Source organism: Ranitomeya imitator, chromosome 7 (assembly GCF_032444005.1).
Source record: "Ranitomeya imitator isolate aRanImi1 chromosome 7, aRanImi1.pri, whole genome shotgun sequence".
In the NCBI taxonomy this organism is placed as follows: Eukaryota; Metazoa; Chordata; class Amphibia; order Anura; family Dendrobatidae; genus Ranitomeya; species Ranitomeya imitator.
This window is the reverse complement of record NC_091288.1, coordinates 97,158,311-97,175,376: the sequence shown is the minus strand read 5'-3', so window position 1 is coordinate 97,175,376 and position 17,066 is coordinate 97,158,311. Positions and strand designations below refer to the sequence as shown.

Sequence of the window (17,066 nt, the reverse complement as noted above, 5' to 3'; positions counted from 1 at the left end):
ATGTCATGTCATGCTATCACATTTTTATGGCTTGATGCCTTAGGCCTGATATGTGACATCTAATTTCACTTGCAATACAGAATGGATCAATTGCGGTATCAGTGGTATAGCAGTTTCTCCAAAGTGCGCCAGAAGCTGTTTTTCAACATCACACTGCCAGATCACATGTTGCTTGTGTTACTGTGAGCAACATGTGTGGCCTATATATACTACCATGGATGGCAACATCTTTGGACTTGTCTCTCAAATCGAGCACATCTGGGACAACATTGGTCGGCAACTGCAAAGGGAGCTGCCAGCAGTGGATCTTGATGATTTCATAGTCCAAGTGCATTTAGCACGACAGAATATTCTTCAGACAACTATTAGTAACCTCATTGATAGCAGCCAAGGCATGTAAGTATACTACAGACTCCATGGACAGCGAGGATCACCAACAGAGATGACTTGGACCAAATCAAGCCAAAACTATTGCTGGAAGTTAAGATAACCAAACAAAAAATAGCTTATTTTGGCCACATTATGAGGAGCCAGTCATTAGAGACATACATTGAGCTTAGATCGTTCTGTGGCAAAAGAGGAGGATAGCCAAAGACCCTTGGTTTGCAGGATCAACACCATCAACAGAAAGAAGCAACGCAGGATATAACTGTCTGGAGAGCACTGATCGATAGAATGACTGAGAGTCATACTCGACTATCGCAGGTCATCTTCATTCATTTAAATGTGGATGAACACTAACCACAGTCCATGGAGAAGAGTGCCAATATTTTCTTTGTAGAGACCCCTAGAAATAATTTATTCCATCATGGCCCCATTAGATGTAAATTTGTAGTTTCTATGGAATGGACAGTATATTTTGCAAAATCAGGGTTTGCTTTCAGAATGTAGTCATTGACAACTTCCTGATCACATGAAATACGAAGACAAATAATAAATAAAGGTATATATACACACTAAGAAGGTGAATACACACCCGCGCTACGTCCTACGTTGCTACCAGGAAATAACACTACTAATATAAAAGTTCTAATTATTGTTACCTGCTTTAACAGATGAAATAGGGCAGATAGTTTTGATAGTGGCACAGGTCAGATTTGAAAAAATGATGCGGCTGTTTTCACTAGTGGAAAAAAGTAAGGACATTAACGTAGATGTTTCAAAACTACAGCATTCATATTTATAGTGTCTACTGGATAAAAATAGTTTACTCAAGATAGCGGCTTGACGAAAAAAGAGATAACCTATATGTCATCACTAATTAAATAGTGCAATCTCTACTGAAAAAATGGTGCAGTCAGGATAGCAGCTTGACAAAAAACATAACCTGTTTGTCACCATTAATTAATAGTACAGTCAAGCTGCTATCCTGACTGCACCATTTTTTCAGTAGAGATTGCACTATTTAATTAGTGATGACATATAGGTTATCTCTTTTTTCGTCAAGCCGTGTATATATACCTTTATTTATTATTTGCTGTTTACTCTATTCGTGATATAGGGCTTTCACCCGCTGCAGTCCATTTCTTCCACACGTAACAGCGCCGCTATTCTTTACTATTTTTTACGCTTTACGCTGAAAGACAAATAATAATATGAGTTTGTAGGGGAAAAAAAATAAAGACGCTCACCACACCAATATTGCTTTGGATACACCGTAAAGTTAAAGAATGGGTACCAATTCCTACTGGTGAAGCTCCGCTATGGTAGAACTGACGGTTCTCAAAGAATAATATGGTAGACGTAAATTAAACTTGACAATAGAAAATTCTGGCTTCTTATTTTATTAAATAGTTATTTAAAAAAATGTTTATACAAATTACATAACACAGTTAAATTGTATCTCTAATTCTTTACATAAAGAATCACAGTAAAGCTCTTAAGTCCATTCATTCTGGCTCAGCCAGCAAATGGAATGATGTCATTTAACCCCTATGCTACCAAAGGAGCATGCAATTACCAAGCCATTCCAAGCTCCTCTGTGAAAGGATTAAAAATGCAGCAGGTGACAAAATACTCAATGCAAATTTCAAATGTACATAAAGATTTAAAAGATAGAAGGACATCATAAATAGAGAGGGAGATACAGTAAGTACTGCTATAAATTATTTACACATTATAAAATGTCTAGGTCTGACTATGTTCAGAGAAACATTCTATAAATTATAATCACTTCTAGAGGATGTGTCAGCATGATTTTGATACCCCATCTGAGAGCATCCTGATGATTCCAGAGATGTGTCACTTACTGGACTCCTTGCTGCAGTTTTGATTAAAAATGTTTTTATCCACTACAAAGTTACCAGTTTTCTGATTGCTGGGCTCTGTGTAACCCCGCCCACACCACTGATTGGCAGCTTTTTGCATACCAATCTGCCAATCAGTGGTGGGGTGTGGTTGGACTACCTGGCGGCAGGTTTACTAGTCCTCTAGTCATAACCTTCTGCTAATAAGAGATGTTATATAAACTACAATAAGCAGCCCAGCAAGTGACATATCGCTGGAATCAGGGTCTCTGCTCTTATATCATGCTGCTCTCAGATTATGTGGCAAAAATCTGGTGACTAATTCTTTTCAAAGCCAAACATTGATGGAGAGTGGCAAAGTGACTGATTTTTCTGAAAAGAAAATATGAAATTTGCTGAGTATAATACATTGCTGCTGTAACATTACACATTATACAATTTAAATTTTGGATGTAAGAGCAGACCCTTCGATTCTACAAAAACATTCTGACTGTCCTATATGAAGTTCTAGCTGTTGATCAATTATTTACCCTGGACACATTCGTATCCATAAGACTGTTTATATTCCCAGGTGTCATCTGAAGAGTCTTTGCTGATTTCAAAGTTCATGTTTTGCAAAACTAAAGGGATCTGATTATCTCCTGATGGGGCAATGTGGCTCACTATTTTCTTAGGGAAGTAAGAGTCCAAAAATGTATTGACTAGTGCAGAAACTATAGGGGGTGCTACATGACAGAAGGCTTATCTTTGGTGTTCACAATCTTGCACCAGACATAAAACCGTAATAAAAGAAAAGTGTTTGTCATCTTAACACGTTTGGAAGTTCCACTCTCTGTAAAGAGATCGCATGATGTGTTAATTTGATTCATTTTTTAGAATAATCTACTTTTCAAGCCAATTCATATGATGGCAATGCAGGAAACCCATATAGAATAGTTGAATCAGATATTATACCTCTAACGCCAATTGAGATGGTCATTTGATTCACTAAATGAGTAGAATCTAGTTAGTTCTATGGAGAAATACTAGAGTCAATCTCACAACTGGCAAGGAATGAATAATTTGCTTACATATTACATATTGTCTGAATCTGTACATTTACTAATTGTTACATTTTTAATCCAGAATGTTTTTAATGTACTTGATAACAATGTATGCATTGGTTGGTAAACTGAACATTGCTAACAGTTTACGTTTTTTTCTGCTTTAGATCCTAATCCATTCCTTATACACTTCTATATGTACACACCATTAAAATACAGATAGACCAGTTCCTTATTCGTACTTGGAAAAGTAACCATAACAATGATTGACTATTAGACTGATTATAGGCATTTTGTACTTCTTATTATGGACCTTATTTACTAAAAACGCTTAAAAGTCTCTACAAAGAAGTACGGGTTCCTGCTGAACTCTCCCAGAAATTAAAAATAGAAGACAAAGGGCAAAATATACATTTGATACAATGTCAATCTACAGTTACCTTTCCATGAAACAGGGCTCTTCAGCTAAAAAAGGGCCCCAAACATGTTGACTTGTAACATGAGTGTTTGTAGTCGAAATTTTGAGGTATTAGAAATTGATGCATATGTCCTCAATAATTATTACAAAAAAAGTAGATTACCATTTTCCTAAGTGTACTTACAGCAGGGAAATTCTGCCACTTTATGTTTCAAAGGTAGTTATGTGTTCATACACGAGGAACAACCTTCTGCCCTAACTATATAGGATACCTTCAGGGATGGTAGCCCGGTCTCGAAGGGTACCTCGAGGTCTGGATACATTCTCAGATAGCAGTGTACTATAACTGATCATCAGGGCATAGTTACTTGCCGTGGTGGTTTAGAGGTCACATTTGTACACAAAACCAAACAAACTAAAGAAAATTTTGCAAACTATTCCTTAGACACCAAAAAAAGTTGCACTTTCCACTACAATAATAAAATTCTGCCCTGCTGTATCCTATGCATTAGGTATAAACTTTAACCCTAAAGAGGCACTAAACAGTTGGCAACTGCAACAAAACATTCACTTTTCCTTCCACTGTAGTACTAAGTATAAGAACGGTTTAATGGGATTAATTCTTGTCATTTCAGAAGGCAGTTCAGCAGTTGGCTAATCTGTAATGATAAAGAGTATGCACCATTAATGTGAGTAAATGAACCTTCTCCATGACCCCAGATCCTGTACGAATAATCATCCAATGGCTATATCTATTCATACTTTGGCAACAGGAACTACACACTTACTACAACAGTTTTATTCCAAACCAAGTTCTAAACATGTAGATCACATTCACATTTCAAAGGGCCCTCAGGAAATTGTGGCAATAAATAATAAGTTCCATCTTCTGAATATCCAAGGCACTTAAGTAGGAAACAGGACTATGTTAAAAGGAAAAGTGATGAATGAAGCTGCTCCTGATATGTAAACAGCCCCTATTTCCTAATCAAAAACACAGCAAGAAAACAGCTTCTCGTAGGTATAAGACACTAGATTCTTCTATTTTACCAAAAAAACAATCATACACAGTACAATGAACTGGGCATTACAATCCATAAATATAACCCATTATACACAAGTCAACAAATAGGCACCAAAGTACCAAAAATGCCAGGTACTGCCCCTTAAATTGCTACTAAGTGCTACTTAATGTGAGAGCGAGCAACTATGAAAACGTAATCTAAATATATTCATCTTATCTGACGATTCGTTGTCGATGTGTGGGCTTTGTTGGGTTTTCTTTGCTTTGTTGTATCAAATTCTTAGTGACACAAAGTAACCAACGCTCACAAAGAAGCAGATCCAAAACTGATATGAGATCCTCAAGAAAGAAGAGAAGGTAACTCTTACATTTCTCTTAGTTTTTTGGATTTAATATTGGATTTATACACTCCACATCAGAACTGTGTGAACGTGCCATATTTGTTGGGTAGACCAGAGGCATGCCATTTACCTTGATATGAACTAATGCTACATGACCACTACATGTAAAGAAATGGCAGATGAGTTATGCTACATATAGTTAAGGCAGGCACAGCTAAGAAGTGGCTTCTCATTTACTCCTAGATTGCTTTGCCACCCAGTTGGTTATGCATATTTTAAGGCTGTTCATACTTGGGTGCATGCACTGGACAAGCAGACTTTGAAAAGATTCCACATTGCTTGGATTTGGGAGCTATAAATACTGCTCTTATTTCTACCATCAAGACCAGTATCTACTAAAGGAGAGGATGTGTCTCCTATGGAAGTCGCAATGAAGAAAATATTAAATAAGTGCATGACATAAATGTATGAACCCAAGGTTAATATTTTCTACTGCTGGTTTGACTTATGCCAGTAGAATGACTTGCCTGTTCACTTTCTCATTGTAATGATATTGAATATTAATGAATATGCCATTATTTTCTCTCGCTCAATAAATATGTTGCACTAGTACAATCGCAGAAAGGGAACCAAAATAACAGGCATTTAAAAGTGGGCACTGAACATTCTGATCATTGGTGAAAATGATCTTCTCAAAATGTCCTATCTATTGTTCTCTTTCTTTAATCCACCTGAAAAGTAAATGACTAGGTTACTTTAGTTACTAAAGTGCTTCTCTCTCTCTAGTCATATAGAAAAGGCAGCCATTTTGAAGTTAAACCAATGCTCAAAGAAATTTACTGGTACCAACAAGCCAAGATTTATGAAGTTTAGAATACTATAGAATGGCTGTCTCTAATATTTTTCGAAGAAGGGTACACTTTAATAAATCTTTCTACGGCACACTGATAGCAGTTTAGGGGTCAAATGTAACTTTAAAAAGCTTCACCAGAAAACAATACATGAATTGTAATCATCCCCACCCACCCAAACATACAATACATAAAAGGTACAATCAAAGCCAGCTCTGAATATAAAACCCTTTAAAAATGTGTCCTTAGATTTAGGCATTTTAAAAAAAAAAAAACTGTAATAGACCGCCTGAAGAAGTTGGTCACATTTCCATTAGTGACCTGACTGTAGAAAATGGCTCTGAATCACAAGTAATCTTAAGGCTCTTCTACTCATATCTAGATGCTGTCGTGCAACTCTTCACTTCGGGCTGGGAGAAGTTGATCTCGATCTGCTAAAAGTGCTGTTTCCCAAAGGTCCAAGTGGCAACACAAACAGCACTGATAAGAGACTTTAATTCACATCACTCCTCCATGGAGAGACATGTCATATGTAGACAGTCTGAAAAGTTATACATCAGGTCTGCAACATTCGGAGGCATTGTAGTTTTGGGAGGCATTGATTGAGCATGAGAATTGTTCATTCTTCTTAAACTATTTCCTTCAATTTGTTTTTGCAGAAACACAGTTTCAGTGTCCTAATGAAGAAAAGCAGCTGAAACAGCTATTTTATGGCCACCACATCTGATGGCTAGGAGAAGGGGCATTTCCAAGTGTTCACAATCACATAGCTGGAGCATTCCGTCATGCCTCAGAACAGCATTTCTGTGGATTCATTTTCACCTTATGTTTTATCCCATCATAAAGCTCAAAATTGTAGTTCTCCAACGTTGTAGAGCTACGAGAGGAAAGGCCTGTGTAGGAACACGTGCAGTAGAGTAGTAAACCAGCACAAATAGCCCCAAGAAGGACTCCAAGAGAACTCATCGCAATAATGGTAACCAAAATTGGATCCAAAGTATAAAGCCAACTTTCCTCTTTATCAGACCTTGGAGTTACCACATTATTTGTGGGGAACGTTGTATGGGATTCATAGTCACCTACAATACAGTAAACATTTATTAGGAATTAAACAACAATGTATATTATAATATTCAAAATAAAACAGGAAAGATAGAAGAACAGAGAGAATAACAGGGTCTCTTACTTATTTTTCCTCCATAGCTACGTCCCTGTGGGTCATGATGTCTTATGACTGGAACATCCACTAAAAAAAGCACAAAATGAAACATTTTTTACATGACAAGTAAACAAATTAAAATCTTTTAGAGAAAATTCAGAAACAAAAATCATACATTCTATAAATTATATAACGGACATTATAATTTATAGTTTTCAACTACCAAACAGTTTGAATGTTTTAGTTTTCTCTACATTTTGGAAATGTTATTAATGTGTCCAAGGTATGTGTTATTATCTTGTAATGGCTATAACAATCCAAACTGACAGTTTAACTATTGATAATAGTAGTATAAAAAAAAAATATGTATATGTTATAGGACAATTATTTTTTGCTGCTCAAGGACAAAGATCCAAGTTCAGAAATTTGTAGGTCTGTTAGGAAAAAAAATGAATGATCTGACTGGTTACTTTGGACTGCCCACACATATCTTTGCCTGATTAAAGGGAATCTGTCACTCCAAAAATCATATATGAGATAAGGCCTCCACCATCAGGGGCTTATTTACAGCATTCTGTAATGCTGTAGATAAGCCCCCAATGTAACCTGAAAGGTAAGAAAAACAAGTTATATTATACTCACCCAGGGTCAGTCCCGGTGCGGTCCGGTCCGATGGGCGTCGCGGTCCGGCACCTCCTATCTTCATACGATGATGTCCTCTTCTTGTCTTCCTGCTGCGGCTACGACGCAGGCATAATTCTCTGCCCTGTTGAGGGCAGAGCAAAGTACTATAGTGCACAGGCACCGGGAAAGGTCAGAGAGGCCCGGCGCCTGTGCACTGCAGTACTTTGCTCTGCCCTCAACAGGGTAGATAAAGTACACCTGCGCTGGAGCCGCATTAGGAAGACAAGAAGAGGATGTCATCGTATGAAGATTGGAGGCCCCAGACCGCGACGCCCATCGGACCGGCCCGCACCGCACCGGGACCGCCCTTGGGTGAGTATAATCTAATTTGTTTTTCTTACCTTTCAGGTTACATCGGGGGCTTATCTACAGCATTACAGAATGCTGTAGATAAGCCCCTGATGGAGGTGGCCTAAGCTCATATACATTTTTGGGGTGACAGGTTCCCGTTAAGATTTTCTATGTGAGATGTAATGTCGGATCACAGTTTTTTTAAAATAACAGTGCTAGAGTGCAGAAAAGAACAAATCAAAACGTATTTTTGTTATCCTTTTACAAATAATATCTACATTTTTTAGTATACCAGAGAAAGAGTAAAAGTAACGGAAAGTCTCTAGTTCAAGATTGATTCTAAGTCTATAGTTACCTGTTTAGAAAATAAGCCAAGTCATTTTTCGCACTGCCAATAATGAATTTGTAAATTGCCACCAGGAAACATTAGCTCAGAGGAGCTAAAATTTTACATGCCATGGACAGCTCACATCATGCCAGATCAGTCTGTACATGGTAGTTGGTACCCACATCAATCCCGCTAAACCAGATAATTTATATTTCTGAGAATACTATATATTTCAGTGTATATATGCATGTTTGTACCTTATTTCAGATTTATTTTTCTGTTCTTGCGAATACATTTATGGTATGTGAATATAAAAATAAAGCCTCCATCACAAACAAACTGAACTAGTATAGACACAATTTGCAGTATTGCACCCAAGATTTCTGTTGCCTAAAAATGACTAATTAACTAACGGACCAATGTATTAGAAAATCAGTCATGCTCATATAATATTGGCACGCCAAGGAAGGGTTTTAATCCTATAATCCGTTTGCATACCGACTCATCTTGTTATACCAGATTGCCTAATCGCATAAAAGATAATGTGCTGAATCGAGGGTTACAGGCCACACGATGTGCAGTTATATCCCATACTTTCCCATATCACCTTCTACTCCTTTTTAACCGTACATACGGCTTTTCACAAAATACTGGCTGAACATTGCATCAGCTGAGAAACTAAGTCTGGTGAGATCATCACAATAAATTTCTACTAAGCTGCTGATGCACACTAGCATGATTGTGTTGCTTACTTCTGTCCTTTAGGGAAAGGGAAAAATGATGTCCCATTTTGTTGATTACCCCAGAGAGAGGACAATCTTCATTATAATCACATTCGGGCAATTTAGCACTTAGCAACTTTAGTAAAATCCCGGAACTACCATCATTGGCGTCTCAGGTGACAGGCTGATTGAAACTTCAAGACAGTAAGCAAAATGCTGATACCATAAGACAGAGAAGATGATGGGGAACAAAAAAAGCTGTGAATTTGTTTAAGTGCTTGAGAGCCAGCATCATTTATCCGAACCATTTCCAGTGGTAAGTAAAGAGAAGCAGATGTTTGTACAAAAATATTATCCTTTAATTACATTCCACACAACACATGATCAAATAAGTTTCAAATTTCCATATTTTTTTTTCTTTCATTCTCAGGCAGAGGACAAAGCAAGAAACGCGCAATTATAAGGGAGGAGGGAGAAAATTATTGGATATCATATTTTTTCCAATAGTGATTTTTACCAGGCTTTTCATAGAAAATAACAATTTACAGCATATAGGTAAGGAACAGCATTCTCCATGCCCAATTGTAAATAATTAACATGTAGAAACATGGATAACATTTATGGCGTGATTTTATATTAAAGGGCTGTGCCTTTAGTCAGAGCACTTAGATAATCACATTAAATGAAAGATTTCTCCGGAGTATCTAAAATATGGGCAGAATCATGGCTGAGAAACGCCATAACTTCTAGACCAGGAAGTTGAAGAGTTGAGCACTTGACCAATAAACCAATATGATTATAAAGGTCCATTATTATTATTACTTGCCTATTACAGAGTATTAGTTCAAATAGTTGTTGCTTCTCTTATAAGACTTGAATGTTGGGCAACCATCTGTAAGTGTTGGACAACCAACCAACCAAAAAGGTGGTATTTTTGGACAGGCAACCAGAAGAGTGGCATTCTGCATTCAACTTCTCTTTAATGTGATTATCCCTTCAATAAAATACCATAACATCTCCCACTTGACACAAGGCATATTTTGAAACTATTTTTTTCTTATAACAGTTTATGCCTTTTCTACAAAGAAACTGTGTTGGACCGACTACTGAGCCCAATTAGTTTTGGATTGTAGACCTCGATAATTGTGTTTGTTAAACGTTTTAAAGCAACCGCTTCAGAACCAGACAGCAAGATGACAAACATTGTAACGAAGAAGACTGTACATTGCTGGGAAAGAGAACATACATTTCATGATATTTGTCATTTTATCAACTTCTTTCCAATTTTAGAACCGACAACAACAATAACACAAGCATCTAAAAAGGCAGAAAAGATGTAGAAGAAAAACACATTAATGATGAACAGTTTACCAAAAAATAGGAAACTGAGAGCCAAAAGGTGCCTTGTTTTATTTGTTCCTTTTGTTTAGTTCTTTTTCTTTGTGCAGCTCGTTACTTCTTTGTATGTGTGTACATTTACTTATTGTATGTTTGAGACTGCGTATGTGCATATGTATATATACACATTTATACATACGGTATAAATATAATTTTCAATTGAGCCAAACAGTAAATGCTATTTACAATCAAGGAACTTTCTTCTAATTATGTGGCAACAGATGGTGAGCCTTAGATTCTGCTGTTAGATTGAACAGACATAAGAAGGCTAGCAGCAGAATTTCACTTACACTCTTAGGACTGATGTTTTTTTTTTTTTTTTAAAACAGTCACAATAAATTTCCTCCTGTAATTAGGCTCTATGAAAAAAAAAATCTCTGTACAAAAAACATAGCTCCGGAAGGAAGCCATTTTGTAAGAACCACTTTCATGCTAAATGGGTTTATAATGCATTGTGCAGCAAGTTGGCGTGATAACAGACTAAGTGGATCGTGAGAATTAATTCTAGCAACATAGATCCCTGAAGAATATTGGTAATAATCACCACACATAGACTTAACACCCGTCTTCCATACCCTGTTATGTTGTCCAAGTGTTCCAGTGATGAGACCAACAAAGTTTGTAGACTATGTCAAGCAAGAAGGCACACAAAGTCAAGGCCATCGAGAACTTCGGCTCATCTATGTGGCACCAGTTGGACAACAGGGACTAACAGAATTTGGAAGTCTACTGAGCAAAAATGATATAACACAAAACGACAAGGAACAGTGAACATTAGATTGCCTTAAAATTAATAAATGATTTTGTTGCATGTTAAGTAGAAGAAACATGGAAATTGAAAGCTGGCTGAATTTTATCTGGGTTTTATCGCTCTACGCTTCCTGTTTTGCCTTATGGTTTACAGGTACTTTACAATGTACAAAATATTTCAACTTCTAGGCACATAATTATGTGCGCATTACATCACAGAAAAATAATTAGCAGTAATGCCAAATGGACAAAACCAATCTAATACAAAAAGGCTCAAAATCATTATACACAGCAGTGAACTGTATACTAGCATTTCTGTGAGAAATACATTCAAACACCCAAAGAACAGCATGGATACAAAAAAAATATACATTTCTATGTCACTTTAGCATATAAGGCCACCCATTTGCTACCTAAAAAAATAAGTCAAACTTATTGTTCTTAAGCTCCACTAACACTGAAATTGCAAAATGTGTGAGCCACAATTGTTATGTACATTACAAAAAAATAAATAAAAACACATGACAAAAGAGCATGTGTCTCATTTGTGAGAGATGTGTCTTCATCCGGACCAGAAATAAAGGTCAGGTGATGAGAATTTTCTCCTGAAATGTATGACCCAAACTAAAGAATATTTTGTAGCACTAAGATTTCATTTTTTGGTTTACTTTGTAAATATGGTAAAAAAATGCTGCACAAATGGCTGAAATTAGCTATAACAAGGCCCTGGTAACCTATTGGAATATTTTTGTTATTTTTGGTAGCATCTACGTAGATGGCATAATACAAGACTAGAACATGAGTTTGCTTTATTTTTGTACTATTATTATTTTTTATACCAGAAATAGCAGTCACTTTGATGGGGCTGAGGTGCAATACCAGCCTTAGCATAAGGGCGCATGCAAGTGGCTGTGGATTCTCCCATCTGCGAGAATCGAGGCAATTATAGAATGACGCAATGATCAGAGTATGATCAGAGTGTCAGCATAGTATGATCTGATTTTCTCGGATGAGAGAATCGGAGCTCACTGTGAGGAGAAGATGAGGAACAACATTTTTTGCATCTTCTCCATTCCGAAATCAGACTGTACTCGGATGTCACCCAAGTGCAGTCCGATGTTTCCCACGCACTTATTGACTTGCATGGCCGAGTGTAATCCAAACATCAGCTCAAACTGGGACATGCAGCAATTTTTTCCCTTGGATCAACTCAGAGGAAGACAAATCAGACACGTGCACGGCCCCATAGACTAACACTAGTCTGCGTGTGATCCGATGTGCTGTCGAAATGCACTCGGACCGATAATATGGCCGTCTGCACCTGCACAAAAGGCGAGACTGGGCTGCTTCTGCTATTAAGATCCTGTTTCCTAATCTTGTACTACTTGAAGAAGGTCCCATATACCAATTGTAAGCATATATGGTAAAGTGTTCTTATTACCTTGATACAGGAAAGAAATATATCTTGGTACTGTGTTAGCCAGTAGATAGAAAAATATTTAGAATTGAGAGTCCTCAGTGGTTGATACCTTTTAATGGCTAACTGAAAAGATGGTAACAAATTGCAAGCTTTCGAGACTACATACGTCTCTTCATCAGGCAAGGACTTTGCCTGATGAAGAGACGTATGTAGTCTTGAAAGCTTGCAATTTGTTACCATCTTTTCAGTTAGCCATTAAAAGGTATCAACCACTGAGGACTCTCAATTCTAAATATTTTTCTTATTACCTTGGACATTCTTATTAGTGATTCCATTAAACACTACCAGAGCCCGACATTACCAATTCCAAAGGTGGGAAAGAGCCAAATGTACAGCAGATGTAAATACCATATGTAATATTTCTAGGTCTGAGCTTCAACATATAAATCTGCTATTCGTATTAGAAATGGGTTAATTAAAGGTGGTACATAGCAATAGTTCATGTAATTTGTGGTAACCACTATTTCTCTATTCCAGTACATAAAATGAATGCATATGTTTCTTTATCAACAGTGCTGCTATCGGATGGACATCACAGGGGTCTGCATGGCCAATTTTTATCTCTCTCCTACTGGCTTTCATCTTTGCTCAGTTATCTTTAAAAACTTGTACAGAAGACAGGAGGGTGGGAAGGAGCATAAAATGTTTGTGTGCAAGTAGTTTAACCCATTGTGTGGTTATGAGCAGTTTTTGCTCCACTGGTATATCTGGATTGCAGGAAAACAAATGGAGCAATGGCTGCTGATTGCCTGCGAAAGTCCAGATAACTCAACATATCTATTGTCATTTCACTCCTTACTGTAGATATCACTTTACAGCAATGTTCACAGGGACTTTGCTACTCTGAGCTAATAATACTGACTATACAGTCACAATAATGACTATTACTAGATAAGACTGTAATAATTATATAATGTAGTGTTATAGAAAGGCGCTGAACATATTAAGCAGAAATTACTTCATTCATAACCTGGGCAAATAGTGGCAAATAAAAGATGGCTCAGAGGTAAGAAATATGTGACTCAATTAGATTATAAAGGAAGCAATTTGATATTTCAGTGGTTCATTATTGAAATACATGCCCAATGGCCAACACGTCAGGGCACCTCCTCTGACTATGATCAATGAGAGCAAAAATGAGTGGGTGAATTATCCCTGGGGAAATGTATAGAGACCGGTGCAGAGAATAGATAGTGGTGTTCCTCAAAGTAGTTAATCAGTTGGCATACTTTTCACCTTTCTCATGGGATACTATTGCTTTATTTTGCATTCATTTTTATGCTGTACCCCTCTTTTCTTCTTGCCACTTGTCCATAATTCATGTCTAGAAAACAGGCTCAATTACTGTTATTTTGTATGATGTGAGGCCTTAAAAATAGTTGCTTAAGCAAAATGGATTTCTGAAAGTTTACAAAAAGAACAGTTCTCGAGAAACAAAAATAATTTTTCCTTTTCTTTGTAATTGCATATATGTACTCTAAGCTGTCTAACAATGTACTGCAGTGAGCTCCAAAGTATTGGCAGATATATTTCTCATGTTACTCCTTCGGTAACATTGTATTTCTTAATGTGACTACCATGTTTTCAAGATCTGTTCCCTAAGCACAAGTTGGAAAATTGGCACAATCGTTTAAGAGAATAACTTGTGCTTAGAAAATTCCTGAAATGTTAGCGTTAGCGTAAGGAGTATAGGCAAATGGGAATTAAGAAGTAGCAAAATAACATTATGTATTATCGTAAGTGTACAATAATATTCACAAACATTATAGATTTGTCCCCAAAAGTTTTACATCTGGGCCTCTGCCGTGGATAGTCCTGAATGGCATTAGTGTTGGTGGGCTCACTGAAATACATTTCTTCTATTAGTGGCTTTCACCACTTTTCTCATTCTACTCCATACGCACAAGAATATGGATATGCATGTATGTATACTCTTACAAACTTTCCTCAATGTTGTCAGGCAATGTTTGTTTTCCATCCGGGGGAAAATAATAAAAACTTGGAAAAATAATTGTCTTTGAAAATAAAATAAAGAGCATTCAGGTTCTAAAAGGCATTGCCCCTTAATCTCAAAGTAGTCCAAGATGCAGCATTAGATTTTAGAGACAGTCAAGAGGGGTCGAGATGTCTATGAGTTCAAAAATATGCAGAACAAAGTATTGTTGGGTTTATAAGGAAAGGGAGAATAAAAGTGCAAATTGAGCCAACAGTTCTTGAGTCTTTTAAGTCTAGATCCAGCGTCCATACCGCCCTCAGCAACGTGAACTGTGATCGGGATCATCTTGCTCTAGTTTTATAGTTAAGGTAGGCTCCACTGCCAGAGGTGCCCCATTAGCGTAGTGTGAGGTTTTGTAGGTGATGGCTGGGTCACTCTTCTTGGCCGCATAGCGGAATCGGTGGTAGTGGAGCACCAAGGCTAGTGCGACGGAGACCAGCACCAGAACAGCACCTCCTGCTGCCATAACGTAATACCAGTAGACTGGGATAGGCTGCACTGACACCGTATCCACTGTGGGCTCGCTCCCTGGTAGAAGGGTGCCCCCTGGTGGAGAGACACAGAAGAGCGTTGCTAGGTAGGATGTAGGAGGACTAAGATCAAGAAACATCACACATACTTTTAAATGCTTTTTCAATTGTACTGATACAATACACTCTCACTAATCTAGCAGAATAAAAAATCTATCATGTATAACTATGTTATAATAAAGGAAATCTACACCTTAAAATTCCTGACTGCCACGATAGCTATTATTGAAAAGTTTCCATGACTAAAGAGAGCATTTTCAATAATAACATATTTAATAATTATAAAATTATACATGCTCAGTCCTAAAAGTAGAATGTAATAGAATTCATACAAAGTGTAGGGATTTTATCTCTAGAGAATCATTTGAGCTACAATAGTCTATGAACCAAACAGATGTAGTTAGAAAAGCAGAGAAAGAAAACTTAATCGCAATGGCGGCCGTTCATGCACTTATTTTGCAGTAATTCACACAACCATAGCGTGTTGTAGAGTTGTAGAGCTTTTCTTTATTCATATTAAATTCACGAGTCTAAACTCAACTTTGGGTTCTCTAACCAGAACCGACATGTATATGCCCAAGAGGCTGTTACTGTGTGTTACAGGGCACGGGTTAGGACTTTCAGATGAAATATGGGTGAGAACATATAGCCGCTATAGGTTTGTGTGAATTAGTTCTTAAGGTGAAGAAGAGGGAATGGTTATCAGTCATAACAACACACCTATATTATACTATACTATCACAATCTCTATATCTGATTTAGATAGGCCAAGGGTATAACTACCATCCACATGATATGGGTGGTATGATGGTATGACTCAATTATGTACTGTTTGTCCATTTTTTAGTTTTATTTAGAGCTAAAAAAAGGTTATGTGCTTAAAGGGGCTGTCCAGTCTAAAACGAACAGTCGGCAGTCACTCTGTGCTGTGAGGATTCTCCAATCTCTGCCTTTGGAATGGCGGTCAGGTATGCGAGATGCAGAACGAGTCTCACTCAATACAAGTGACTGCCAACTTTTCATTTCAGACCAGACAACAGCTTTAAGAATGTATCTAGTAATGTGCTGAGCTGCTTGAAGTTATTGACCACACAAACCTCTCTAGAAAATGTCCCCACTCGTCTTAAGCACCTCATAAGCAGGAGCCATTAATATGCTCCAAGACTGCACAAGTTCAGGCAGCTGAACATCTCAAAAAAACAATTTCAAACAAACATTGACTACAAATATTTGGTCTATTAATGTCTGCCAGAATTTTATGAAGTGCATAAACCGGGACGGGAGATGTTGACTTCATGTGCGAGACGATTTGTAATGAGAAACGTAAAAAGAAAAGGATGCCTTTAAATCTACTTGACTAAAGCAAGTACGAATTCTCTAACTTTTCGGAAATTGCTTGTCTCTGGACTAGACTGGCCTTGGCTGCACCTAAATTTATGTTGAGCGAAAGACATCCAGTTAAATTCTTGGAGGTGTATGAAATACCACAGAATGTAAGCCGGACCTTGAGAAAATATACAGTTTCCAATAACACAGGGTCAGCCAAATCCCTTATCATGTAGATTTGCCTATATGTTGCCTGCTCAGCAATACTGTTCTCTTTCCTAATTTGTCAACTTAACTTGAACAGGCAACGCACTTTTTTTCCTTCTCAAGGGTAAGTCAACCTCTCTGTAACTATTCATATGTCAGAGGCTTAGAAGATGTGTGCTGCAGAATAAGAAGTACAATGTTCAGTATTGGAGCCTGCCTTCACCTCCTTCAAAATACCAACAGCTTCCTGAATATTAATTATATACAATGTG

General features: G+C 37.3%; 1 protein-coding gene across 3 annotated transcripts in view; it reads right to left on the bottom strand.

The window, feature by feature from the left end:
• Positions 1 to 1,768: 1,768 nt before the first annotated feature.
• NRP2 (neuropilin 2) overlaps positions 1,769 to 17,066 on the bottom strand; it is a 178,323-nt gene continuing 163,025 nt past the window's right edge. Inside the window, exons 16-17 of one of the 3 annotated variants that reach the window (XM_069733669.1) lie at positions 7,110 to 7,169; positions 1,769 to 7,002 (exon numbers count right to left, since the gene is read on the bottom strand). In XM_069733669.1, the coding sequence (XP_069589770.1) occupies positions 6,707 to 7,002; positions 7,110 to 7,169 (356 nt within the window). In that variant the 3' untranslated portion in view covers positions 1,769 to 6,706. Of the gene's footprint in view, positions 7,003 to 7,109; positions 7,170 to 9,444; positions 15,278 to 17,066 lie in introns of those variants that run through there. The other 2 variants (XR_011314661.1, XM_069733670.1) reach the window with 2 other exon arrangements.